At 38.7% G+C, this 27,549-nt stretch overlaps 2 protein-coding genes across 3 annotated transcripts in view; both read left to right on the top strand.

Annotated features, from left to right (window-relative positions):
* The window catches only part of Sap47 (Synapse-associated protein 47kD), a 39,069-nt gene extending 26,390 nt beyond the window's left edge, over positions 1-12,679 (top strand). Inside the window, exon 4 of the mRNA XM_076784630.1 lies at positions 12,356-12,679. Coding sequence (XP_076640745.1) covers positions 12,356-12,618 — 263 coding nt within the window. The 3' untranslated portion in view covers positions 12,619-12,679. The remainder of the gene's footprint in view (positions 1-12,355) is intronic.
* A 7,338-nt stretch (positions 12,680-20,017) lies between these two features.
* LOC143352232 (uncharacterized) lies at positions 20,018-20,839 on the top strand. Of its 2 annotated transcripts, none has more exons than XM_076784562.1 (2): positions 20,018-20,226; positions 20,371-20,839. In XM_076784562.1, the coding sequence occupies exons 1-2, from the start codon at positions 20,121-20,123 to the stop codon at positions 20,454-20,456; spliced, it is 192 nt and encodes a 63-aa protein (XP_076640677.1). In that variant the 5' UTR covers positions 20,018-20,120; the 3' UTR covers positions 20,457-20,839. The 2 variants fall into 2 exon arrangements, with proteins under 2 accessions (XP_076640677.1, XP_076640676.1); XM_076784561.1 differs by having other exon boundaries at positions 20,358-20,839.
* Positions 20,840-27,549: the final 6,710 nt, after the last annotated feature.

Here is a 27,549-nt window from a genome sequence, read left to right as displayed (position 1 = left end):
TTACACGAAGAATTTTTCAAAAAAAAAAATTTCATCGTCTCTTCAGAATAATTTCTAAAGGAGCCCTTGATAGGAGGCATCTCTCGATAAGTAATGAAATGACTTCTGAAATAAATAATTAAATAAATGCATTTTAATTTTCCGTTGTTATTTATAATGTCACGCACATGGCTGTCTTAAAAGACACTGATCAATACTTGACCGTGAATGCAATCAATAGTTGACCATGTGGTCATCCTCTAAAACACAGCATGCTACAAAATTTATAATTATATTTTGTACTCTTAACAATCGTAGATGTAAAATGGATACATTATAAGTCGTAAACAAATTTAAATGAGTCACGTTAGTAATTGATCACGCCTGTCAACTTCTAAAAATTGTTTAAAAACAATATTCAATATTTGACCACCTAATAAACTATTGTTTTTCAGGTTAGAATAACAAAAACAATGCATTTATCACTTATAAAACTCTGTGAGAATATAAACAGCAAATAATTCGGTCGCGAAAAGTTCACAACGTATAGATTTCTTTACCTGAACCGTACAGCTTTTCTTAACAGAAACGTTAAGGAAATAGAGATATATCAGCATATTACTAACCTTAATGAATTCAAACGTCCGTTATTACTATGCATACTTCACTTCGCATGCAATTCTTTTGAAATTTAAACAACAGATAGCATGGCATCCGAGATTCACTTTCATCAAAAGTGCACAGCTCATAAAAACCTTATTTTTTATGTTTTTCTATAAAATGGTCAACTACTGGTGCCTTTACCTTAGTTAAAATATATAAAAATTACAATTATGTTTCGTTTTACAAACATGTGTGCAATTACATAGAGAAATACATGGTTTTTTAAGCCTACAAGAGGTGTACGAATACTTTTTACACTCACTGTATGTACTTACGGCTTTATTGACTGTCCGCGGCGAGCACTGTTTGGAGATTGACCCGCTAGCAATGGCCAGGAAAGGAAAATTCCCCCTTCCTCGCGTTCTTGGGTACCAAGGGCCCCCTCCCTCTCCTCAGAGTTTCTTTGTTTTTTCGAGTGCGGTACCAACTCTGCCGGTTTCGCCGGTAGCCTGGCGGCCCCGGGATGACCTCGTCTTCCCGTGCACGCTTTGACCTTCATAAACTCAGGAGCCTACTCCGGTGGGGGTCTGGCGGCCTAGAGTCGACCCTAGCACACGTTGGGCTAAACGGAAACAAACAACCTCTCTGCTGTTTGTGTACGCTGGGCTACGCCGTTGAGAGCTGGTACGCCTCATTATTCCGAATAAATCCAATAACATTACCCTCACCGTTCTCGAACTAGCCTCACCGTGGCTTCACATATCGTGTCACTTAAAGCTATTTTACCACGTTTTTATTAGCTCGCTTTCTTGTCCGTCTGTTTGTCTGTACGGTACAAATTTTGCAATTGATTTTAAACTAACTTCCCGATGAGCTAAAGACTTGAAACTTTGAACATAGCTCAGAACTGGACGACAACACACACACACGACTAAAAAGCAGAAAACAATAGGGATGTGCGGGTACCCGAAATTTCGGGTTCGGGTCGGGTCGGGAAATTTGTTCGGGTTCGGGTCGGGATCCCGAAAGTTTATAAACTTCGCAGTCGGGTCGGCTCGAGATTTTTCAGTTCAATCTTTTATTTTCACTGGCAGGTTCGGAATGATTTCTGTATTTCCCGTGTAATCGGTTCTCGAACTTCGCGACGAAAAGAAATAATTTCGAATACATTATGTGAAATAACAGTATTTTATTCTAAATTCGCGTGTAGGAAGCATAATTGCTCTACTTCGGGTACCCGCACACCCCTAGAAAACAACTATTTAAATAAGAAGAAATTTTTAGTATACCACGTTTTTAAGACGGACTAAACAGTAAAAAATAATACCCGTCTAGGGTCAGATTATACTATGCAGGTAAGACGCCAAGGGTCTATGAACGCTAGATACAAATACAGGGTAAACAAGTTCTGTCGGCGTCGTTATTTCGACGCATTATAGTTCAGTAATTTTTTTATTGAAGCTCCGGAAGATATTTTCTTTTCTCATTGAGATCTCGTTCAATGGCCGACGTCCCTGAAGACGGGGACAAGTTCGACGACCACGCAGAGTTCGTGAGCCATAGGGTCTTCGATCTCGCACCGAACGGAATGAAAACAGAAGAAAGTGCCGGGGTAATCGAAATTCGAGATTCGCTAACTTTCTCAGGAATTGTACATCCAGTTTTTCGTTTGAAATGTCTTCAACTTATCTCGAGAGCAGAGTAGGTAAAGAGGGGGGGGGGGGGGGAGTTCTCGTCCCGTCGATGCAGGTTCGAGAACAACAAATACCTGCTCGTATTACGGGTTTCTATTCGCCTGTGATGTGCTCGCTTTTCACAAGAATGCTTCGAAGATTTTCCGCCTCAACTATCATCGAAGTTCAATGCACCGGTAGTGCAGTGACTCCGCTGATAATAAATCGAATACGACAACGCAGGAAAATAGAGGGAGTGGATTTCTCCGGGCAGGTCAAACGTTAAATCCATTCCGGAACGACTGGGCTCGCAGGCAGGATTATTAAATCATTTAGAGTGGAAAAGGAAGAAGCTGCTAACTTTATTTAGCCGTGCATCCGGAAGCAATCGGATAAGATCATTCCACCTTGCGTCCCTTTATCCTTTCGACCAGCCATTGTGCGTCAATTTGTAGAACGTTGAAAAAAAGGTCGTTTGAATCCTTACTTTGACAATACATAAATATTCAAAATTAATGATAAAGTTGCGTGTTGGTAGTTTTGGTACGCTTACTTTTCATTTTTCTAGAAATCTTTCACTTGTTGACTGACATGTCAACCATGTCTGGAATTATTTGTCCAGAATTGAAAATTAATTTTTATGCTGATTTTTATATTAATACTGTACAACTTTATTTTATTTTCATTACCAGATATAACCAAAATGGATTGCATTTTGAAAATATCCTAAATTTCACTTTCATTTTTGCAAACGAATATTATTGAACGAATACCAAAACGGATTTCTTTTAAATAGATTGCATGATCTGCATTATTTTTGAGTTTTATAGACAATTTAATATCGCGAATATTGTAAGAATCTTCTTTTGTTTGACAAAAACCAAGTATCTTTTATAACACAGTTCTCAGTTCTGCTTCGGTGAGAAGCAGTTCTCGGAAATGAAATTATTTATTCATTCATAAGGGAAACCCATCGAAGTTTATTAGTTGCCGGGAACAGCTTAGTAGGTACATATGCACGCATGCAGTGTTTAATCAGATCATACTAACCACTGATTTGCGTTGTAGATTCTCCCGTTTAGAGATACCGCAGTTTAAATTAAACTTAATCCGTTTAGCTCTGCTAGCCTCACGAACACATATCGATGTAAATGCGTTTCAATGATATACAGATCGATAATAACGAAAAGTAACGTCGATGATAATTAAACAATTGCACGAGCGAATTAGATGAACTGCTGGTCCTCGAAAGATTAAATATTTCTGCATAAGGTCGTCTCATAAATCTCATTATTCGACACACACACCTTAACTTCAAGCTCATGTTATAACAAAAATCATGTTATATCAAAATAAGTAACGCTTAACCATTTTTAGAGCTCAGTAGATTTAGTGTTAAACAATTGTTGTTACCTAAGTTATCTAAGTAAAACATTAATATTATAAGATACAATTGCACATTTAAACTGACAATTTAAATATTGGATGGGTTAAAGTGTGAATACATATATAGAGTACTCTAAAAATATCTGGACCATCCAAAATATCTTGACAAGTTCATAATGTTCAAAAAAGGGATTTTGGTTCACTAATTAGGCTCTTTTTTGGAACTGTTGAAGACGACATTAATTTTGGTTTGTGAGCATTTCAGGAGGAAAGCTTCAACATAGAAAATAATAAAAGCGTTTCCAATTTGTAGTACCTTGAAGAATATGCATGTTCCAGATGGTTTCATATTTTCTAAATGCTTCAAAGTCAGATTTATCCTCTGAAAAGTGAATATACACCGTCCTGGTGTTCGATCGTGGGGGGTCCCATGGGGAACAAGCGAGTTACTATTAAAAGGTCGCGCGTATAGGCAACAGGGACGATTCCCAATAGAAAGATACGATTCAACCGACGCGTTTCGTATAGAATTTGTGTTGAACGCGTACACAACCCTATTCCCTTTGTCCGTTTTTCTGCGGTCGGGGGCGAAACTGGCACGAGGTTGGCGGAAGTGCAAGGTCGACGTTTGATTAATCGACCCCGAACACGTCATATAATTTGAAGATCTATTTTTCCCGCGGCGTCGGCCGAGCCGGTTTTGTTTCGACGAGATTCTATCGTGTACGGTTTTGCTAACAACAAGAAGAAAAAAAAAGAATCGAAGCGAACGGTTAACGACTGTGCTGTTCCGCCAGTAAACGCCGTAATGTAGAGAAGTTATGTGCCTATAGTACATTAACGAGTGCAGTAGATGGTGCAAAGACTGCGACCTAAGAGCTTTCGAACAAAATTTAGGTGGGACCCAATAGTTCGCTTAAGGGTTAATGAAATTGCTGTAATGATGTGGGTGTACGGTAGTTAAAACGCTAAACGGAATTTTCCCGGGAGTCCAATCGACACTTTTCAAAGTTTGAGCAACAAAAAAAAAAGTCGCCTCTATCGAGCGCTGCATGGGACTGTTTGCATGACACGCGACCGAGTATGGTGTCGTCGTATTGCCATCGTTCGTGGCAATATCTCATACTCTTCTCTACGCAAATAACAACAAGTCCCGCGTCTTGGGGTTCGTTCGTCACATTTGTCAAAGCGTTTTCACAGTCGAGTAAGCTTTACCTTTGGAATCATCCTCTCGAGTTGGAATCGCTTGCGAAATGGAAAACAAGTTTTATTTTCCACAGGCGACGTGTAAGTGATTTACGTTCAAACGTGTAGTAACTCGCAGGTTTATTCATGTCCGTATATTTAATTTATAAAATCAATAATCGATTACAATAAGTCAAAGAGGAATTTACCATAAAATTAACACTTGATTTACTGTAGCCGTATAAATATATATTTTATCATATTCCCTACGTTATCTAATTTTGAATATTTATATACAGCACACCTTTTTATATTTATTTCGTTGAAGAATTGCAATTACTATTTTTATGCAAAATAAAAATGATCCAAGCTAATTGATAGAAACAGAAATGATATCAACATTTATTTTCTCTCTGAATAATTTTAATAAGTCTTGGTTAATATAACAATATCCTAAAATTCTTCTAATGTCTTTAAACTTTTGTCTAAATTATGAAAAACGTTCATAATGAACAGATTATGAAGTTAAAAGGTTAGTAGAAATCTCTCTTTTCTAAATTGAACGGTATATTTGCAGTTTCCTAAAAGACAATTTCAAGTACGAGTTTATCTACTTCCCATGCGCATATTTATCTTTCTTCTGAATATGTATGCATCTCCGCACACAGAATCTATATGAAATTTGATATCATGAGTGCTCGTAATATACAGCATAATTGCATGAAAGGAACAGTTACTGTATCTTCTCGAGCTTTAATAGTTTAACGGGCAAAAACGCACGATAACAATCGCCGTAATAAAATCACGATGCATCAAGCGTTTACGACGCATTTAGTTTTTATCGAAAGCTGCTCGAATATCAACTTCATCACCAGAAAAAAAGCCCTCCAGTGACATGTGCGTCGTGTGCCACCACCGGCTCTAGTCATCGATTTATCGGCGATAAAGCGTCGGTGTTATACTCATCGCGCGTATAATATTTCTTATTGTTTGCTCTGGGGAAAAAAAAAAAAGATAAAACATTGCCTTCGATAAATTTATCGCGGGTACAGTTCTGTTTGAATAACAAATTACAGGGGAGAATTTAGCACGTAAAGCTTGCACGATTTTTTGGCACCTGTTTGTCGCGCTTTGGTCTTGTGCCAGGGGCCAGGAAGATGTAACGATGACCTCTCCAGCGTTTTATCTTCTTTTCCCTTGCGGATCGTGGAGTAAATTGTCCGAGTTATTTGGAAATTTTTAGGTCGGCACGATCAAATCACTTTTTATGCTCTTTGACGGAGCAGGCCTAACACGCACCGCTATTACGTTGTTGCATATGCTACGTCCGATTTTAGAAGGCACGCATTACTGGAGCAAAAAATACTATTATAGCGTAGCAGGTTTATTATACAGGGTGTACCAAAAAAGGTTGTACTTCCTGGAAAGGGGCGATTCCCGAGGTCACTTAAGGGTGCCGGCAGGCATTTGGCCTTGACTCTAACACTATGTTACGCTGTGCCTTTTTTCCTAGACATTTTACGTCTTAAATAAGTAAGTAATCAATTAAAAATGCACACCACCGTGTTTGTACATGTCTTTGCTACGTCTGTCCAGAGTCTTTTTTTCGATACGAACACTAAATCTCTCGAAATTAAGAGAATCTCTCTGCAATATACTTGTAAGGGTCAAAATCTTGACAAATTGACGCTTCAATATTGCAATGAGCAGTTTAAAAGTGGTCACTTGTGTTTCCTAAAAGTCCAATCTACGTCTGCCCAGAGCCCAAATTGCGAATTTCTACCTCATCGTGGAGTAATTTGTAATATTCGGCAGAGAACTCGCTTTCTGAAGCAAGTATGGCGTCACAAGATGGCTGCCGCAGAGAGATTCTCTTAATTTCGAGAGATTTAGTGTTCGTATCGAAGAAAAGGCTCTGGACAGACGTAGCAGATATGTAGAAACACGGTGGTATGCATTTTTAATTGATTACTTACTTATTTAAGACGTAAAATGTCTAGAAAAAAAGGCACAGCGTAACATAGCGTGACAGTCAAGGCCAAATGCCTGCCGGCCCCCTTAAAGTAACTGTTCCCTTTGCGAAAATATTCTCCGCGGCTTTGTTAACGAGTTATTAACGAAAATCACGGACCAATCAGAGCGCAGTCCCGCTGAGCGTGGTGTTGCCGTTGGCCGAGCCGGGATCCGTCCGCAGTAGCCGCGCTCTGATTGGTCCGCGTTTTCCGTTAATAACTCCTTAACGAAGCCGCTGAGAACATTTCCACAAAGTAAAATGTTACTTCAAATAAGCCCAGGAATCACCCGTTTCAAGGATGTACAACATTTTTCAGGCATCTTGTATACCACTTTAGGGTACGATCTTTAAGGTCCCATATGAGTGAGATTACTTAAAAGTGGTTTATTCAAAAAATGTTTAAGAGGTCAAATTTCATTAATTTACATCATAGCAGGTTAAAATTCATTTGTAAATGGTAACCCACCTATACTGAATTCGTATTATTTTTTGTGAAGTATTGATGTTTGCAAATTGCAAGTATGCATTTAATAATACGGTAGATAACATTATCTTATATTTTTCGTATTAATAGCTGGCGCGTGTATGGCACACATTTCTATAAATAGTTTCGCACCGTCACTTTTTACTGTGTTTATTATAATTGAAGTAAAAAGTAAAGTACTGATCTTAACAATTCAGGTTATTATAATAAATTTCAGGACATTTTTGCCACTGACATACGTGAATAAGTGGAGGCCACTGACACCATATCTCAGGGGTTAACGACGTCTTCCTCGGATCTTCTCATTGTTCACGTTGGGAAACTGTAGTCTAGTGTAATTCGAGTATAGTGGGCAGCTATTACGACCATTAGTATACTGTCAGGTCTACTATAGGTACTGAAATGTTACCAGTAGGTTGCGGATAAACACTCTAAAGGTGTGGTAATATCAAACGGCTGGAAACAAAAATTATGAAGTTATGATTAGACTGCGGATTTTATACATTACATGGCAACAATTGGTAGGTAAAATATAGTCAAATTTGAATAATCTTGAGCATGTTATACATGTGAGCGTGTAAAAACCTAATAGTAACATGGAAATTATAACTTTTAAGAAATGCAAGATATGCTATCTTTTTGTCACAGAGTGTAAATAGAAAAGTGATACGCTGCGCGGCGTAGTTTAGAAGGAAAAGCGATGGAAGTTAGATAAGAAAGAGATCAAGGAACGTTAGAGGAAGAAGTGCCTGTCGTAACGAGACAAACAGGGAGAGGCGAAGCCACGCGAATCGAAGTGGCTCAATTTGGTTGATTGAATTGGCCTCGGATTACGTATAGAGTGAGTTATCGAGTCGCTTTCACAACCACACTCGCGGTACGCTTGTGTATTCACTCCTTCGCGAGTCCCAGTTAGGTTTTTGCATCGGGAGTTTAAACGGTGTTTCGGTCGGAAAGTGTTCTCTGCTAACGAATCCGGCTACCGTATAATGTCCGACGGCTGAGCAAAGAGAACCTCGGAGATCCCGTCTTGCTGACGGTTTATTAAAAAACTCTGTCCCGCGCACGACTCCCGCCTGGAGATACTTCATGTGACGTGAGATTAGAGCAGTATGATCCTGCGTACGGTCAGCTATTCCGTCAGGTGGCAGGTTGGGTATCCTACGCTCACCGGCGAGCCAGGATCACGCGTCCTGGATGCTAGAAAAGGTGTCGTTCCAAGTTTTCTGCATTTTATAAATTCTCGATGAGGCCACGTTAAAGTTTCACGCGTTCCGCCGGCTTATGTGGGTCACCTGTGATCTATGGGCCGCAGCTTGGAAAAAGATTGATATTAGGTATTGGCCCAAGTAAATTATGAAGTCGGAAATCGGAGTAACAGGTACGGATCGAGGGGAATTTATCGCCGTGTTATACACGTGGGACGACGTAATGTTCGACGTTTTTATTGATCGCTGTCCAATCGAGTGTTTTTTATCGGAACTAGCTATCTTGATCTTGGTGAATTGACTTGGTCTTAGTTCTCAATAACTGCGCTATATTAAAAGGAAACAGAAATCAGATTTCAGAAGGGAAGGATGGTTTGTTGTTGTTAAACTGTTTTGTAATAATAACTTGCGAGTGGAGGCACGATTCGTGTTGTATTTCAATCGCAGTTCGATCGCGTTGATTCAACCAACAGAAGAAACGTAGAAAATTCCATGTTCTTTCCGATTCTGTATGCTACCGATATTTTTCACCCTTTCCTGACAGAATAAGGTCGGAGTGGTAATGTTTTCAGCATATTGCACGTTCGCACGGAGAAAACAGAGGGGCGTTGATAAAATAAGCATTTGCCCGGTTAGACCTCCATTTACTGCTCGTATATGATAAAGGGAACAACACTACAAATTACGAAATTCAAGCTTCGCAATTAAAAATTTAATTACGGTTTCGATAGGATATTTCCCGTATTATCACGACTGCTATATTCTATTGATAAAAATAAAGAAGGGGTTGTGAAAACACGGTTCCGCAGGTTTCATATTACTATCGCGCCATTTTAATAAATTTGCTACATTGCCGCGTTCGCACATGTTTTCCTTTCATTCCCGGGGAAAACGGCAGGGTACGGGGTATAGAAACCGTAACGCCTTGTATATTTTCGCCCGAATTTCAAAAATCCCATTTTACCGAACGGAGGAACACCCAAGGTTCAGCCATCACAGGTTTTCTTTACCATGGCCATTTTTTAGCTCTCACGTCGGAATAACATTACACGATTGCCGTTCCCGGGCAAGAAGGTAGCACAGCTCCCTCGAATGTTCTTCGTCGAGGTGCTTAGTTTTCGCTGGCCACCCTTGATAAATGGGGGAATTCCCGGAAAAGATCCCCAGCGTGAGATACTCGAGTGACGTATTTGGGTTAGAACGCCGGGCACCTTTCTCTTTCTCTCACTCTCTTCAGCGTCCTTCAGGAAGAACAACTTTTTGCGCCTTACGCAGTCCCTCCCTTTTTTTCTGTGAGCTGGGTTACGCCGGGGACACAATTAACACGTTTCCTGCTGAACTTTTCATTCACGCTTTCATGGTAATTTCGTTAACCCTGAGATCGCGTTTAATCCGACAAGAACAGGGGAAGTCTTTTTATAAATAATGTGGGTCGAAAAGTGCTGGTACACTCTGTTTTCTCGAGATAATTTCAATTAAAAAAAGAGCATACTTCTTATGGCAGCGTACATATCGAAGTAACATGTTGCTTAATAGTAGCAACATATCTATTATAATTTATCATCGCAGGAACATATTTGTTTTGAATTTATACGAAAATTCATTGTTAAACCGTCGATTTTTATATACAGGTAACCCTTCTATAACACGGTAGATAGGTTCCTAAGAAAATGCCGTGTTGTATGAGACCCAGAGCCAGTACAAAAAGGGGGGTTACGTACAGGTAGCGAAACCGTGTTATAAGATGCCGTGTTGTACCTGTATTTATGAAGCAGGGTGGAATATGACGCAGTAAAAGATTAGAAAAATCTAGGAATATTGTAACGATGTACCCCATTTTGTTGCTTTTATGAGGTTACATTCCTTTGCCGCATCATATGGGGTTCAAACAGCGCGCGGTTCGCTGCGAATCGTAGACTGTCGGGCAGTGTCGGAACCCGTCGGGTGGGCTACCTTCTTCGTTGTGACGCGTGTGCGAGTGAGGGAGCGTGTTTGTCGCGCAAGATATACAGGGTGTTTTGTCTAAAACAGGACACCTAAATATCTCCTCTACCTCTGAAAATACAAAAAATGTTTTTAACGTAATCTAAATGGTTTTAAAAGACGAATCATATGGAAGAATCGTTTTTTATAAATTGTAATTTTTTAATCGTTTTTCAAGGTCACTCGTATTTTTTTTACATACATACACACATTTTTTGTTGTTGTATGTTATAGCAAACATTATTGTGCATTCATCCATGTTTAATAGCACGAGTTTGAAATGACCGTGAACTCTAAAATTTGCTAATTAATGCAGTACTTATTTTCAGCGACATTTCAGATTTCAACGGTAACAGAAATTCGACCATGAACTTGAACTTGTAAATAAACACATTGTATCGACAAGCGATCCATAATGCGTTATTCAGAACAGGAGAAAATTCAAATGATTTTAATTTACGGTGAAGCTCGAGAGTGTCTAAGAGAAGCAATACGAATTTACAGACAGATTTCCAGAACGTTCTTGTCTATCACGTTCTGCATACTCAAGTATTGTTAAAACATGGACGCAATGGATCTGTATCATGGCCGGCTCGTTCACCCGATCTCACCCCACATGATTTTTTCTTAAAGGGTACGGTTTATCAAGAGCAGCCCACGACGCCAGAAAATATGAAGGAACGAATAATTGCTGCATGTGCTGATATGAAACCTGAAATCATCGAAAGAGCTGTACAATCTGTGTCGTTTTTCGGCTTACGAAATGTATGACAACGTATCATTGCAGGAATAAATGTGATTATATACAAGTTCAAGTTCATAGTCGAATTTCTGTTACAGTTGAAATCTGAAATGTCGCTGAAAGTAAGTTCTGCATTAATTAGCAAATTTTAGAGTTCACGGTCATTTCAAGGTCGTGCTATTAAACATGAACGAATGCACAATAATGTTTGCTATAACATACAACAACAAAAAATATGTGTATATATAAAAAAAAAACACAAGTGACCTTGAAAAAACGATTAAAAAATTACAATTTATAAAAAACGATTCTTCCATCTGATTCGTCTTTTGAAACCATTTAGATTACGTTAGAAACATTTTTTGTATTTTCAGAGGTAGAGGAGATATTTAGGTGACCTGTTTTAGACGAAACACCCTGTATTTTGTTTTGAGTAAGAAATACTCGTTGTTTCACATTATTTTCATTAGTAGAAGTGATTCAATCTCTACTTTATTTTCTTTGTTGTTCAATTTCATACTCGAACATAATCCAACATCAGTTTTTGATTTTTGTCTTCTCTTTGGCCATGCTACCACGAATTTTTGCTGACTCGATGTATACATATACAACGCCATTAACATTTTCGTAACACTTCGTTATTACTTCATTATACATGGCTGACGTTAATAAACGTCATTACATTTTCCGCGCGTCGAAATGTCCGTAAATGTATACAGCTAATTTGATGCTACAATTAGATTAGTAAACGTGTGAAAAATAGTATGCAACAGAAACAAAAAATAAAATTGTCCCGTTGAAAAAAGTTGCCCGTGATGTTGTCAAGCATCCAACACAATTTGAAAACTGAATAAAAATCCTCCAATTATTCAAGTTTCCTCGTTACGTTATAACTACTAGTGAAAATAAAAGTTTCTTTTTATACGGAGATGATATAATAATAAAAGCTCAAGGAGCAGAGAGTGTTTCGAAATGTTTCAAGTGATAGTACGTATGTAGAAATTTCTATTCGTGCATAAGGAACAAATCAAATTCAAATACACAGGATAATGTACGTATCACCCGTTTCAACAATCTTGTTTCACATCTCTTTTCCAGTTTCCACAAAGGCTCTGGAAGGCGCGAAGAGTTTGGGCGGATTTCTATATAGCGCCGTGAACAAGGCAGGAAAGTCAGTCGTGGAAGCAGGCGTCAAGATCAAGAAGACTGTTGAGGAGAATGTGAGTAACATATTCTTTTCATTCGCTTCTCTACTGCTTTTCAATCGTGTAATCCGCCGAGACGTGTTTGCCTCGAATCGGCATTTATTAAGGTGTCCGAGAAAATATGTGCTTCAGCCTTTTCGTTTCCAAAATCAATAAAAAGGGTAAAAAAGAAACTGTCCCAGAAATTATCACGCATCTCAACCTTTTGGTTTGTCAAATCAATGAAAAGAGCAGAAAAAGAAACTGCTTTGCAATGTTCAAAATATACAAAAACTTTCAACTGTTTAGTAGGGTGTGTTCTACTACATTATCTAAATTTTGCAAAATTTGTCGAGTCATAAATAATCGTGTGATCGAAAATATTATTCCGTTATGGTACTTGATTTTAATTCGAGGTTGTAACAGTCCAAATTTACACAGTGTACATAGTCGCGTTGCGAGATATTTCATTTGTCCCCCGTTATACAAAAAGTGAGATATGGTTGAGCGTAATGTTTCCTAGGACACCATAATACCACGAGCACTGTATTTTTCTTTTTCTAGTCTAATAGAAATTACGTACGTTAGTGGTAGAAAGTTCCGTGAAGTAAATAGTTACCCCAACGATTTCATTTAATTACGAGGTTCTTCGGTACAGTACGGCGTTCCTTTATAATTTCTTTCTGTCAACATCTTCTTCGTCCCTAGTTGAGAACTTGAAAGTATATTGTTAAACTCCTTTTTTTAAACATCGCTGCATGCTACACTTTTCTGTGCACAGTTTTTTCAACGTAAGGACAACCTCGTGCATTCAAACACTACCACAGTAATTAATATTTGTAGTAGCTATGGAGTCTGCAGACGCTGTAAAAGTATAATTGATATAGCTGTAGAAAGAGATGTAGATAGCTGTATAAAAACGCATGCGGTAAATCGACAAGTAATTCTCAACGTTCAAGTAACAATATATAGGTAACAGATTAAAAACAAATGTAATGTCTCGGCAATAATTGCCCGGGAAACGCGATCGTTCAAACGATATAGGGAAATCCGTCGGCTATTCTTATCGGCGCGACTCACACATACAGCAAACAATCGGCGAAAATATTCAATCAAGCTGCCAGCAGTTTTACCTGAAACCCAGAGATCGCTTTCATACCTTCTGTCTACCGTGATTGGGCGGGGATTGGATCGATCTCGAGAATCAAACTCAATTTTAATAAACTGCATATCGCCGACTCTTCATGATTCGCCGATACACACGAACACATCAGAATCTAATCAAAAGGGTTTCACGTTGAACCTTTTCTGGAATTCGTCGATACCTTTTAACACTTTGACTGCCAGCAAACTTAAAAATTCCATACAATCAAGGTTATTCATCGAAAAAAAAGTAAAGATAAAAATGAAATAAAAATTGAAAAGTTAAATTGTATGATACCGAGTAGTCTTTCAACCTTCTAGCGTTTATTTTTAAATCTGGATCATGGCAGTCAACGTGTTAAACATTTGCCCTATTTTCTGCACAACTACTATGATTAGTACTTCTTCGTCCTTAATAATTTCGTAGTAGAAAAAGAAAATTTAGATTTATCGTATACACATTTGCTTCAATGCATAAATATCGGTAACGGGCGAAACAAATTTTATTTAGATTCAAACAAAGATGAACAACATTCGTATTTAATAAATTCCCTCCGAAGTCTTCATCAAGAGTTTGACTTATTTTACGGTAAAGGGCTGTTGACTTGAACGGGTGTTGTAGGAAAGTTCTGTGCTCTTGTTTCTGTTTATTTCCGGCAGATAAGTCGGCCGTTATAGTCTGTAAACGAGTCCGAAAGCTATTTTCAAGGGAAAACGTGGCCCCATGCTGAGTGCGGTATGCGGCGTGCGGTTTCCAAGTTTAGCAACGATTTAATTACTGGTTTTTCGAGTCGAGATGAAATGCTCCGATAATTATATTCATGCCACGGCATTGTCGTGGCCTCGAAAGCAAAACCCGAAATGAGGGAACTCTGACCGATTGTCACTTCTGCCTCCTTCGGACGTTTCGTAGCCCTCTTTTAAACAAACGGGGATAAGAAATCGCTGGTACGCTATTTTTTTCTCTCCACGTTTTTTTTCTTTTTTTTTTTCTTTCGAGTCGATCTTTGTCAACATCCTTCACTGAATCCTAGAGGATCCATTAGCCGTGGCCCGTGTGTCGTAGCATCGAGATATCCCCGGATGATTAATCCGAGGCTAACGAGTCAGATAAAGCGCGATAGAATCACAATGTCAGTGTTATGTAGATAGAAACGTCTACGTATCGAGTGGATTATTAGCGTTGTTAGGCGACAGCGATGTAAATGAGATGAAAATAATGTGAACCGCGCTCGTTCGTTAATTACTATGACATTTATATGAATAATATTAATAATAATCGCCATTGTAATTCCAATCGATCGCGGCAAGAATGAAATGGTTCAATAACAGACACGTATCCGCGACTAAAGCGAAGAATTCAAGACAGCGGTATAACACGAACGGAATTTGATATTCGAGGAATATTCGAAACTCCAACAATTCCTGATTGGTTGCCGAATCCGAACACCTCGGACATTTGTTTTACCTCTCTATACCAGAATTTTGATACTGTTCGGAGTTTCTTTAACTATTCTCTCGAAAAGCGATAGAGCTAAAACCAAACAAACAAAGAAATTATATTATCCAATTTGAAGGACAGGCGAATTTAATCTCTCATCATTGCAAACCCAATCTGCAATTACTAGGTTAGAGGATAGGAGAGGGTAGGATAGGATAGAGGATAGGATAGAATAGAGGATAGGATAGGATAGGATAGAGGGTAGGATAGAGGATAGGATAGAATATAGGTTAGAGGATAGAAGAGGGTAGGATAGGATAGAGGATAGGGTAATATAGAGGATAGGATACAGGATAGGATAGAGGATAGGATAGGATAGAGGATAGGATAGGATAGGGGATAGGATAGGATAGAGGATAGGATAGGATAGAGGATAGGATAGGATAGAGGATAGGATAGGATAGAGGATAGGATAGGATAGAGGATAGGATAGGATAGAGGATAGGATAGGATAGAGGATAGGATAGGATAGGATAGGATAGGATAGGATAGAGGATAGGATAGGATAGAGGATAGGATAGGATAGAGGGTAGGATAAATGATAGGATAGGATAGAGGATAGCATTGGATAGAGGATATTATTGGATAGGATACAGGATAGCATAGAGGAAAGGATAGAGGATAGGATTGAGGATAGGATTGAGGATAGGAAAAGGGAGACTAGACTGCAGACGTTTATACAAAATAAAGGTGCCTGCGTTCGTTGCAAGATACAGAAACTTGTACGTAGACATTTATTTCTTTTTAAAATAATTTCAGTAAGTCGAGAATAATACAATGGAGACTTCACCTTAGCAACCCAGAAATTTTTAACTTTTTACTATATAACCTTGTACATCTTGACGAGAATATGCTAAAAATCAAAGTATTAAGATGAGGATTTCACTGGTTCAAAAGTTATGCGTGTTTAAAGTTGAGCGATTACACTTCGCTCTTGAAAAAGCTGTCACCGAACAGTTTATGTCCTTACGAAAAATATCTTTATTATCAATTCATTAAATAGAATAAATATTAAAGCATATATAAAGAAGAAAAATAATAACAGCATTATATAAATAAAATTAAAAATACATTAACGTGAGATACATGTTTAATAGATGTATAGAGATTGTATGAAAACGAGGAAATGTAGAAAAATTAATAGGAACAAAGGAAGCGTGGACGTTGAAATGAACACAATTAGAACGTTAGCTTCATGAATAATGAAAAATTGCTCGCGTCAACTCGACGTATTTTGACGTGGGTTATCGATATTTAGACACGTGTGCCGGCGGAAGCGAGAGACAAATATTCGAGAATTCCAGTAGCTAGGAATACCATTTTCGACGAGCATAATGCGCTCCCGTCGCGCGATATTTTCTATAGAACTGAAATCATCGCACCCCCGTTCCTAAGCGATGCTTTTCATTCGCCGATATCCGAAAAATTTTTCCGCGTCTGCACGCATTGTCGATTCTGCCATTCGTCGATTATATTGCACCGTGATTCCTCGAGTGTCAATGCACCCAACCTTTCCCATTCGATGGGGATGTTCAACAGAAATTCTTTCCGGCAGGTAAACAGACCCGGAGGGTCATTAAACTCCGCGTTCTTCCGGCATATTTTCACGACGCGTGTTTGCGAGTCAGTAAACAACGGAACAATGTAAATAACAAGATAGAAATACATTCACTTAGTTTTGCCGTGTACCCCCGGAGCGCACTCGAACGGCGAGAGACGATATTTCCAGATATTCCGCGGAATTAGAATGAAACACCATTGAGCATCGACCTCGAAACCGGAGGAAATCGACTGTATATTTAACGAAGGATAATTAGTTCTACAAAAACGATGAATCGCGCGGAGTTTATTTATTTCAATATCAAATTACAACGCGGCACCGTTACTCGGCGCGCAATTCCATGAATTAAAACGAATGTTAATTCTGCGCCGGCCGGCTGCGAGTGAAACGTCCGAAATGATTTAATTATTTTATTATTTTCGCAAACGTGCGTATGGACGTTTCACGGGTAAAGGCCGATTTAAGGTCAATTTACACTGTACGGCACGGACTTGCACGGACCTGCACGGACCGGGACGTACTGCCAACGGAGCGAACTGGCACCGACCGACATTATCCCGAAGAATGTTTTGCCGGTTCGGTTCGTTCAGATTTTATTTCGTCGCAATTTTAAATGTTTTTAACACTAAACCTACCACGGCCGGTCAAATTGACCGCACGAGATAATATGGTATATAAATAGCTCTTCTATTTTATAACTCTTCTAAACCTAAACAATCAGTATGAAAGAAAGGCTATTCTCAATGTTAATTGTAATTTAGTATAAACACTTCCTTCTAAATACATTGGAGAATATTTGTCGGGTCGGATACGTTACGTGTCTGTGACGGTAGTATAAATCGGGCTTTAACTGTGGATCTTTGTGCATAGTGAACTCTTTCTGCATTCCGGAGTCTATTTATGAGCATCTTTATTTTGTTCGACGAAAATGTGGATTCTGGTTAGAAGATGTATGATTCTATATTCGACGTTCCCGATATTGATGAAGGAATTAGGCAGGCGGAGCCTTTGTACGTTGCGAATTGGGGCGCCACCGGAAATAGTAATATAAAATTGTTCCCTCGCGTTGAATAAAGACCGCTGAAGTCGCAAGCTTCTGAGCAATTTATTGTTATTTATTCATTTAATTTCTCCGAGCCGGCGATTCGCGACGGTAAATTGTTTCGCGGCGACCGCACGTCGCAGTTCATATTTTTCTTCGAAAAACTGGATCCTTTGTTTTCGTGCGTACGGCTCTATTGTGTCTATGGTACGCAGTTAATTTTGAATGGTGTCAAATCCGTGAACGAAACAAATTGTTTCCCGGCCAAACTTTTTTCATATGCTCTATAGATTAAAATTCATTTAATAGGTATTAATTTGTTACGGAACCTGTATAGATTAATCTAAACTGTACAGAAGCAATTCAATTTTTCATTGTTATAAAATTTGTTTTTCATTATTAGTGTAATTCGAATCGCGATCTAATAGTAATACTTAATATTAACCCTTAGCACTCGAATGGTGGCTGTAAGGAACCACTAAAAATTGCTGTATCATTATTCAAAATATTTTTTAAATTATTAAATTTGTTTGTATTTAATAAATTAATTGAAGATTTCGGTAATACATATTTAATATATTGCAATACATTAAAACTTTGCTGATACATATTTAATAATTAATTCACATAAACCATACTTCACGGAAATTAACCTCGATACCAATTTCTTTATATTATTCATTAAATACATTTTTATTTGCGTGACTAAACAGCGAAATTTGATGTATTCAATGCTTATTCAAGCTTACAGAACTCAATAGTAAAGTGCTTCAACAATAAGCTACAACATCGCATGAATAATTACAACGGTAATGCCAGCGAATCGTGTTTCACTTTGTTTCTATTTACAGCGTTATAGTATTTGTTCTTAAATGTGTCTGGAATTTGCATAAGCACGTGCAGCATGTTCGCGAGCTGCCAGGAACGAGAAGTGGATAGAAACAGGTATTAATGATGCTAACGGGCATCGAATTGCAGGTATTACTGTTGATCTTCGAAAATCCGTGGCGGATCTCGACGTTCCCCAAAATCCCGGAGATTTTTCGCGCAATGCTTTTCCTCTGGAGTGGAGCAATCCTTTCGCCGTGTTCCCGGCCGACGTGCGCCATGTGTGCACACGACGTGCAATTTCTCAAGAGAATCCACTATATCCGCGTTTAATACGGCCACGTTACAGTCGACAGTCGGTTTATACCTTCGGGAACTTTGATTGCGAGTCACTTGTCTTACCAGTGCTGCAACAACGCTACTTTATAAGCAGAACGTTTTCTTGGTACGGCATGGCATAGCGCCCGGAAACTGTGTTTCCGAAAGCGCTGGTTTATTGCTTTGATTCGGAGCACTCCGAAACATAATTAGTTTCAATTTTAAGAGTGTAAGTGTACGGCGAAGTTTAATGAGAAATTCTGCTCAGAACGCTGGCAAATGCATTAATTGTTCTTAGTCGTTTTCTATTAGAATAATTACATGTTAAGGTAAACATGTATTAAATATTTCAAGTATTTTTAATTCAAACTCATTTTTCACGAAAACAAGGCGTTGAACAATAAAATTTGATTCCATCTTTTCGACTTGTTTCTGCATTTAAAATCACATGGTCTTGGAATTTGTTTTATTACCATATAACATAATTGTATATTAATGTGACGCGTTACTTATTAATCACCGTAAGAAATATGATCCAAAGCCAAAGCATCACATTTCGTGTAGTATTTGACGCTCCAATCAAAAAGGGATTTTTAATTCCTCGATATGGTATGTAATTTCAATATTCCGTGGGCTGAAATGTCAGAACTTTTTTGTTTTTTAATGGGAACTCGGATGATGTTACAAATGCCAGGAGAACGGTATATTACGCACGAAACTCTCAAGTTAAGATAATTAAAATACTGCTTCTCCACAAAATGCATTTGACTTTGTCGAAAATAATGTTTTTAATTTTCTAACTTAACATTGTCTCTTACGGCGGAACAAATTAGTTTCAAATTCTTTTCTGCAGTAGTTTTGAAGTGGCTTTTTTCATGTCCTTGTAAATGTCGCGATGAAAAATTCTAAATTACCAGAATTACAGGCCTCCACTGTCCTAACTAACCCATCCGAGGAAGTAACTGACTTTAGTAAATACAGGGAATTCTCGATATATGTAAACACCGGTCTTGCCAGCGTCTTGTATCGTCCAGGGGACATACTCGAACCGTGTTATGTTTACACTCCTCGTCGTGCGAGGCCTCTCGAGCTTCGGGGCCCCTCACGGGGTATATCCCGCGGTAGTGGGGATAATTCCGCGACGTTTATCATCCAGTCCTTGGCGACATACAGTCGCGTCGGTATTTAAGTTGATGCGGTCGAATTCGGAATACGCGATGCTGTCTTTTTTTTAAATATGGTTTGTACTTGACTTTCCTGGTCTTCTGCTTCTGTTTACAGTAAGCATGGGTAGTGCCACAGTCAATTGTAGAGTTTCAAAACGACAGTATCGCGGAAAGTGTAGTAATTACAAATTTCTAAAATTCTTGTCAAATTTTCGCCAGTCGGAAAGTAAGTTGACGCAAACAAGTTTTTTATTTTTAATACAAATTCATGAATATAATTACTTATTAATTATATTAGTATACGTGGCTGATTATTATAAAATATTTTTAGCATGTAATATCTATAATAATAAATAGTTGTTATTTGTAGTATGCCTAAAACTAGAGAATTACAAGTATTTGAGAGAATTCAAATTTATACAAGAAGAATGGATGGAAAGAGTTTACAGCAAATAGCTGTGGAGTTTGGAATCTCCGAAGAAGGCGTTCGGAAAATATGTGCAAAATTAAAAAACACAGGTAAACCTGAAAATATAATAACAACAGGTAGGAAGGGAAAAACGTCTGCTCGTCAAGATCGACAAATTGTTAAGGAAGGAAAAAAATGCTTTTATTAGTGCAAGACAAATATAAGAAAATTTGTCATTGCCGATATCCATTACGCAAATTAAATCACGCATTCATGAACAAAATTTACATGGACGGATATCAAGAAAAAGACCTTATATTTAGAAGGTAAATTCTCAAAAACGTTTACATTTTGCAAAGGAGCATTATAAAAAAACCAATTTCGTTTTGGGAGTCAATAATATAGAGCGATAAATCTAAATTTGAATTAATTTCAAATAAAAGAAGGAAATATGTTTGGAGAAAAGAAGGTCAGACATTTAAACAAAATTAGAATTATAAAGACTGAATAAACATACTATTGTTACGAACTAATATTGCATTGACACTTATCACAGTTTTTTACCTACATTCTTATGCATACTACAAATAACAACAATTTATTATTATAAATATTACATGCTAAAAATATTTTACAATCAGCCACGTATATTAATATAATTAATAAGTAATTATAAAAATTTGTTTGCGTCAACTTACTTTCCGACTGGCGAAAATTTGACAAGAACTTTAGTAATTACTACACTTTCCGCGATACTTTCGTTTTGAAACTCTACAATTGACTGTGGCACTACCCATGCTTACTGTAAACAGAAGCAGAAGACCAGGAAAGTCAAGTACAAACCATATTAAAAAAAAAAACAGCATGGCGTACTCCGAATTCGACCGCGTCAACTTAAATACCGACCCGACTGTATATAGAGAAATCACTGTAGTATATTAATATTAAAAAAACTTAATGGTTGACCATTGGAACAATTATTCTAAACGTCAACACCTGTTTAGTCAAAGGATTAATAGTAATAATTTCTAGATTCTCGCCTCAAACTGTTCGGCTGCTGCATAAATCTTGTCGTTTATGTTTCAATCTAGGATAAGAATAAATTTTTTTATGCGTTCTATATCACTTTACAGTCTCACGTTTCCTCGTTCAAACGCGTCAAAGTTTCCTTCATTTCAAGTCAAGAACTATGCAGCTTCACACTGTAAAGCCCGAGCATTTCCAACATGTCCGTTTATTTCAATGGAATCAGGGAGGTAAAGTAGCGTTAAATACGATGAATGGTCAAAGAGGACCATTTCGACCTACAATAAAAATTGTCTTGGTTGGTCTCCGCTGCTTCAGCTTCTCGATTAAACCCGTACAAAAGAACATGTTGAAACTATTCGTTCCTTCTTTAATTGGACTCTGCACAGCTTTTAGTCTAATATAAAAGCAAGTTTCACTGAAGTTGAAAGATTCAAACGAATTGGAAAGGGCAAAGGTGGCACTGCAAAATGCAATTAGACACATGCGTAACAAGAATTTACTTTCAATATATAATTGCGCTTAACCCTATAATGATTAGAACCTCTTTATCCACAAGAATTTCATAGAAGAAGAAAATTTATATTTCTTGTATTAAATATTTATAACAGGAAAATAAGATTAAGAAAATAGCAGATTCTGTGGGAAGTTTTCATCGCGAACCCAAATTGGGTAAAATCAAAGCAATTCATAAAACCGAAACTAAGAACTAAGACTTACGGGGTTAATTACTTTTTCACTGCTCTTATATCTCATGAATAATAAGAAAATTGAGCACGCTGTTACTGTAGAAACGAATTTTTAATTCTCGAAAAATAATTAAAACGTAAGGAACACGCAGCAGCCCGACACAAAGCAAGAAACACAATTTCCTCTCAGTGTTTAGCACAATTACGTCCGTCAATGTCGGAACAAAACATTTTCAAAAAGATGGTGCATGAACCCGTCCAATCAGCCGTTGACCCGGCAGGCAAGGTGAAAAACCTGCACCTCCAGTTTCCGCCTCGTTAATTTTCCCGTCCACTCCAGATTAATTTTGCATGTGTGTAATGGATCCGACGCGGGCGAGACGGCTCTTGAAATTTAACCGTCACGTCGCAAGACGAGTTGTTCCGCGGCGCGCATTGTTGCCGATTCGTTATGGTCGTCTGTGTGTGGGGTGTCGACGTGATGTCGATCGAAATTAGATTTTCGTCGCTTACGCGGCTAGCAAATTTGCGTCAGCCACCTCCGATTCAGAATGTATTACATTTCGACGATGGGCGGCGCCGCGCCGGTCGCGTCGACGAGCTCGCATAATGAAGTTAGACGAGGCGGATAGGGAAAATAGAGAAAGAGAGCGAGAGTCGAACGGTCGGCTCGCGCGGAAAATTTTATCGGAAAATGGGAACTCCGTGGAACGCGCGGCCCTTGGCAAAATTAGAGCAGCTTGCGGTCGGATGACGGAAATTCTCGCGCTCGCTACCCTAAAACGCAGACCCGTAGGCGGTACTTGAAAATATATCAGGTTCGGGGGTGTTGTGTGTTGTTCTGTCTGCTCGCGATAGACGCCCGACACGCAACGGACAGGTTAATGCACCGGGCGAGTGTCGGGAACCGACTCTCGGAACTCGTGTTTCGGATGCACCGAGTACGCCGAATTGTTTAACGCGCTTCCGAGCCGATAATCCGGAGTATAGCCGAACTCCCGAATCGTTCGCCGATTTTCGGCGATGCAACGCCGAGGACACCAACTTCCTCTTGGCTGGACATTGATGCTATCGGAGCGCGGTTCTTGGACTTTGGCTAACAACTCGATGCTAACGCGACGGTGCACAGCGGTCCGAAAACACGTTTCTCCTGGCCAAAATTATATTTTTGAACTTGCGTATTACGAAAAATGTTTCGTATACATCGATCGACCCTTCGAAGCTTCAAAATCCAAAATATTGGGCATTTTTAGATAATTACGTGGTGCGTGGATGTCACTCTGAAGACAAAATTCAGAAAGTCAAAGTGAAACCAATTATTCTAAGAACCCATTATAATTTAATACATTGGTCAGTCCTTGTACAAATACCGCAATATTTATAACTATTTACTGCCGTATAGGGACTATTTTTCCTAACTTAATTTTCTTCTGAGTTATGTTTCACATCATATCTGGCTATCTAATAATCAGACTGCGGATTTTATGCATTCAGGACATTTAACCCTTTGAGCTCGAATGGCTACTTTGGGCGTCACTAAAAATTGCATTATGAAAATCGTTTGAGCTTAATAAATTACTCAAACTTTAAGCTTGATAGGAGGTAAATACACTGAATTTTTCTTTTGTGTTCATGAAATGAAATTTTCCGGTTTTACAGTCAAAATAGCTTCGAGTGAATTCGTGTTACAAACACGGTTGTGTTACGCTTAGTTGAGTCACTGCAGAGATTGGATGAGAATTTCAGAAACAGGGAAATGAGAATGTTTTAAATATTCATCAGAGTCAGTATAGTGTACAGACGACGTTTACGATTTTGTTTTATATGTTCGCCCAACAGTGTGTTTATGCTGTATCTGGGAACAGGATTGCAATTATTCTGGACTTGTTCCTCGGTCTCGTTTCATATTTTTGCTTGCTCTCGGGAGATCGCACCCAATTTCGAGGAACAGTCGAAGCAGAGGGCTGGAAGCTAATGTGGTTAAATCGACCGTGAAATATTCTTACGTAAATACGACTGGATATAGGACAGATGTAAATTATGTGAAGGAAAATTACGAAAACGTGGGGGAGAAAGAGAGCGGGGTGCTACTTTTGAGTGACGATCTTATGGAAATTCTGGTAGGGATACGAGTTGTTAAGGGAAGTTCAGAGGTCAGAATCATAAACTTTTCCGCGCCACAGAACTATCCCTCTTTATCCCACCTTCAAGTGTGCTTCAAGTATGCGTTGCTCGTGTTATTTCGAATCTGTCTTTACGTTTGGCCTTCCTCTCGGGACTAGACCGACTAAGAAAATTTTCTTTTTTTCTTCTCCAACGGCGATCCCTTGTTTTTAGTACATCTATTCAATTGTGTATGTTATCTTATTTTCTGTGGAAATCTAAACAAACTCTAATTGAAAAACTTTTACTAGTTGTTTGGTCTGCACCCTGGGGAATAAAACTACCTCACACAGTTTCCATAAGAGGACATATGAAGCTATGCATTTCTAGGCTTGAAGTGGGAATAGCGAGTCATATATAGGTACGTTAGCTCAATTTAAAAAATTGGATGTTTATGTGAAAACTTTCCAAGGATTTTTCGTTAGAATGACGTTACCTTCCAAACTTGCCGTAACTGAAATTGAAAGTATCTTTATTTCCAGTTGTTAATATTTTCTATCAATATATTTTGGAAACCTTCCAGCAACTGGTAAATATTCACAAAACGGGAGCCATCGCCGATTTCGTTCACTTTTTGATATGTTGCCAAAATCACCATTCTGGGCAATGTTGTGAAAGATATAGCCGATGGCTGCCATTTATTAAAAGCTTATTATCACGAAAAGTTTACGCGAAAGTATACAATTTTCTGAACGTTATTTATATTGTGTACTACACATTGTTTACTTGAATGCTCGCCTTGTTTAATTTTATTTTTTGAAATCCGTGGAGTTGAGATTTCTTATGATTTCGAAGGAATTCGGGGAAAGATAATTCGCAAACAGTTCCGAGCAGACCCTTGTATCCTAACATAGTGCATTTGTTACTATAAAACGAAACTTCTCGGATTTCGTTGCTTTCACAATGCAACACGACGAGTTGAAATATTACGTAGAGATATTTGCAGAAATATTCCTACATATGGCCGGAGAGAGTACCATTTTGACCATTATTTGGCGGAATTTTAAGCTTTTTGTGATAATTTGTTTTACAAACGACGGCCCACAATAATTAAAACTCCAACGTAGCATTGCTCAGTCTGCTGATCTTGGTAATAAACTAAAAAAAAAAAAAAATGATTAAAATAGGGAGTGACTCCGTTCCCACGAAAATGTATCCAACATATTTTTGGTTCACAGAGAGATGAAATTAGCCTCCGTAATTATTATAGCTGAGGTAAAAACTTCTTCCTTTCAAATTCCATATATTTGTATGCATTAGTGAAAAAAGAACTGAGATGAAGAACGGACCCGTGTACAATTACATTTATTTAATCCTCATACCATTTTTTGTAAAATATGACTTTGTATGGAGTTTTTTTAATTTCATCAAACAAAGATTTACGACAACAAAGTTTTACCACAGAATTAGCATTCTCTCACCGATACGACATTCGCGCTAACCTTGTCAAAGGAAGAAAAATAGTACATTACACAAGTGACATTTCAGACCCGAACTTTTCACACATGTCGGCACACTGCGGTACATACATTTTCCCCTCCAAATACAGTTTTGCGATGGCGACAGCGATGCAGCAGTTAGGTGAATGCCATAATCAATAAACCAGCCCTGCTTGCCGGCTATAAAACGCGAAAGAAAATGAGCTTGAGCCCGGTGACGCGTCCCACGTGACATTATTCTCTATTTACGAGAAAAAAGAAAGTCTCCGTCGCTTACCGGGCGCGAATTCTCGATGAAAGGCGGCGGCACGTCCGCGTTTCACGTCCGACTGGCTGACAAGTGTCGTCCCTAATAACGTGTGACGCTATATGCGCATTATATTAACGCGCAACTTGTCCGTCGCCGTAGCCGGCGCGTGACGTTTCTTTCATGACACACGAGCAACGACCCGCGGCAAAATTTATCAGACCAGCAGCTAATGGCGACCGGGTAGACAGACAATGATCCGACGTTGTCGGATGACGCGCGGAAGTCTCCGTCTTCCGATCGAATGGCGCCCCCTCCCCTCTCTCGCCCTGCCCCACCCGTAATTCCTACTGGACATATATCAAATTCCGTGAATTATTACAGCGAAACTCTATAAATCCAACGGTAATCTAAACGGCCCCGGATCGAGGCGCATATAGTTTACAATCGAGCAAACAGTCGCCGTCACGTAACACGCATTACCGTTACACGAGGAAGCATCCGAGTTTAAAGAGCGTACATACTATCGATGAATCGCCTGGAACCACGTCGCGTCGGTGCTCCAGGCGTGAATCTCCCGTTAATTTGATGAACATTAGTTATTGTGCAGATAATTGTATCCGTGACGATTTGTTTAACGCTGGCCTTTTGACGCGAAAAGTTCGTTGGAATTAAAGTGAGCGTACCGTTGTGTAAAATTAGATTTTTCCGCAATAACGAGATGCCGATAAATCCTGCCTTCGTATTTTTAAATATAAAAAATCATTTTTACGTCCGGGCAGTATCAAAGTCAGTAATCCGACGTTCCAGTTACTCACAAACGGTCCAAGAAGATTGGCACGAACGGCAAATACGATTGCGATGGAAGTATAGTGCAGATTACACTTAACATGAAAGCCCAACAAATAAATAGCAGGATTGCTATTATTATCTTCATTTGAAATTATAATTACAAGTAACTTTACTGCTCCAGCGAAATTCAATGTTTCGTGTACCACATTTAAACGTCTCAAGTGTTCCCATTGCGTATGCTCTGTATACACTTTGAACTTGCAGCAGTATCTTGCGATTGCATCGGAGATTTGCAACTGTGCTTAATCTTATGCGAAACAGTAATGTTTCTGTGTTAAAAATAAATTCACTGAATATTAAGCATAGAAATAAACTCTTTCCGATTTTAGGGTAAAATGAAATATCTATTAACGACTTTGTGCCATCTCTATGACAACTTGAACTGAACGATCTTCAGAACTGATATCAGAACTGATCTCACACGACTAAAACACTCGAAAAATTACCAACATTTCCTGTTGTCCACATGATGGTCCCTCATTTATCAGTTCCTAAAATTCCCCGCAATACCGAACACACTCACAGGGATTTTACGGCGATTACGCGTCGGAAAAATCAAGGAATCGCGTGATCTCGTTAGCCACGGTCGCTCGTGACGATAAGTCGGTCCGCGCACGGAACAACGTTTTGTAATCGCGTGTGTAAATCGTGTCCGACAGCACGCGACCGATCGGTGTCGTCAAAATCGGACCGCTTCGACGCGCCCGCGGGACGTCAATTAAAA

This window comes from Halictus rubicundus, chromosome 3 (genome assembly GCF_050948215.1).
Source record: "Halictus rubicundus isolate RS-2024b chromosome 3, iyHalRubi1_principal, whole genome shotgun sequence".
In the NCBI taxonomy this organism is placed as follows: Eukaryota; Metazoa; Arthropoda; class Insecta; order Hymenoptera; family Halictidae; genus Halictus; species Halictus rubicundus.
Note: the sequence above shows the minus strand (reverse complement) of the source record. Positions and strands in the feature narration are given on the sequence as shown.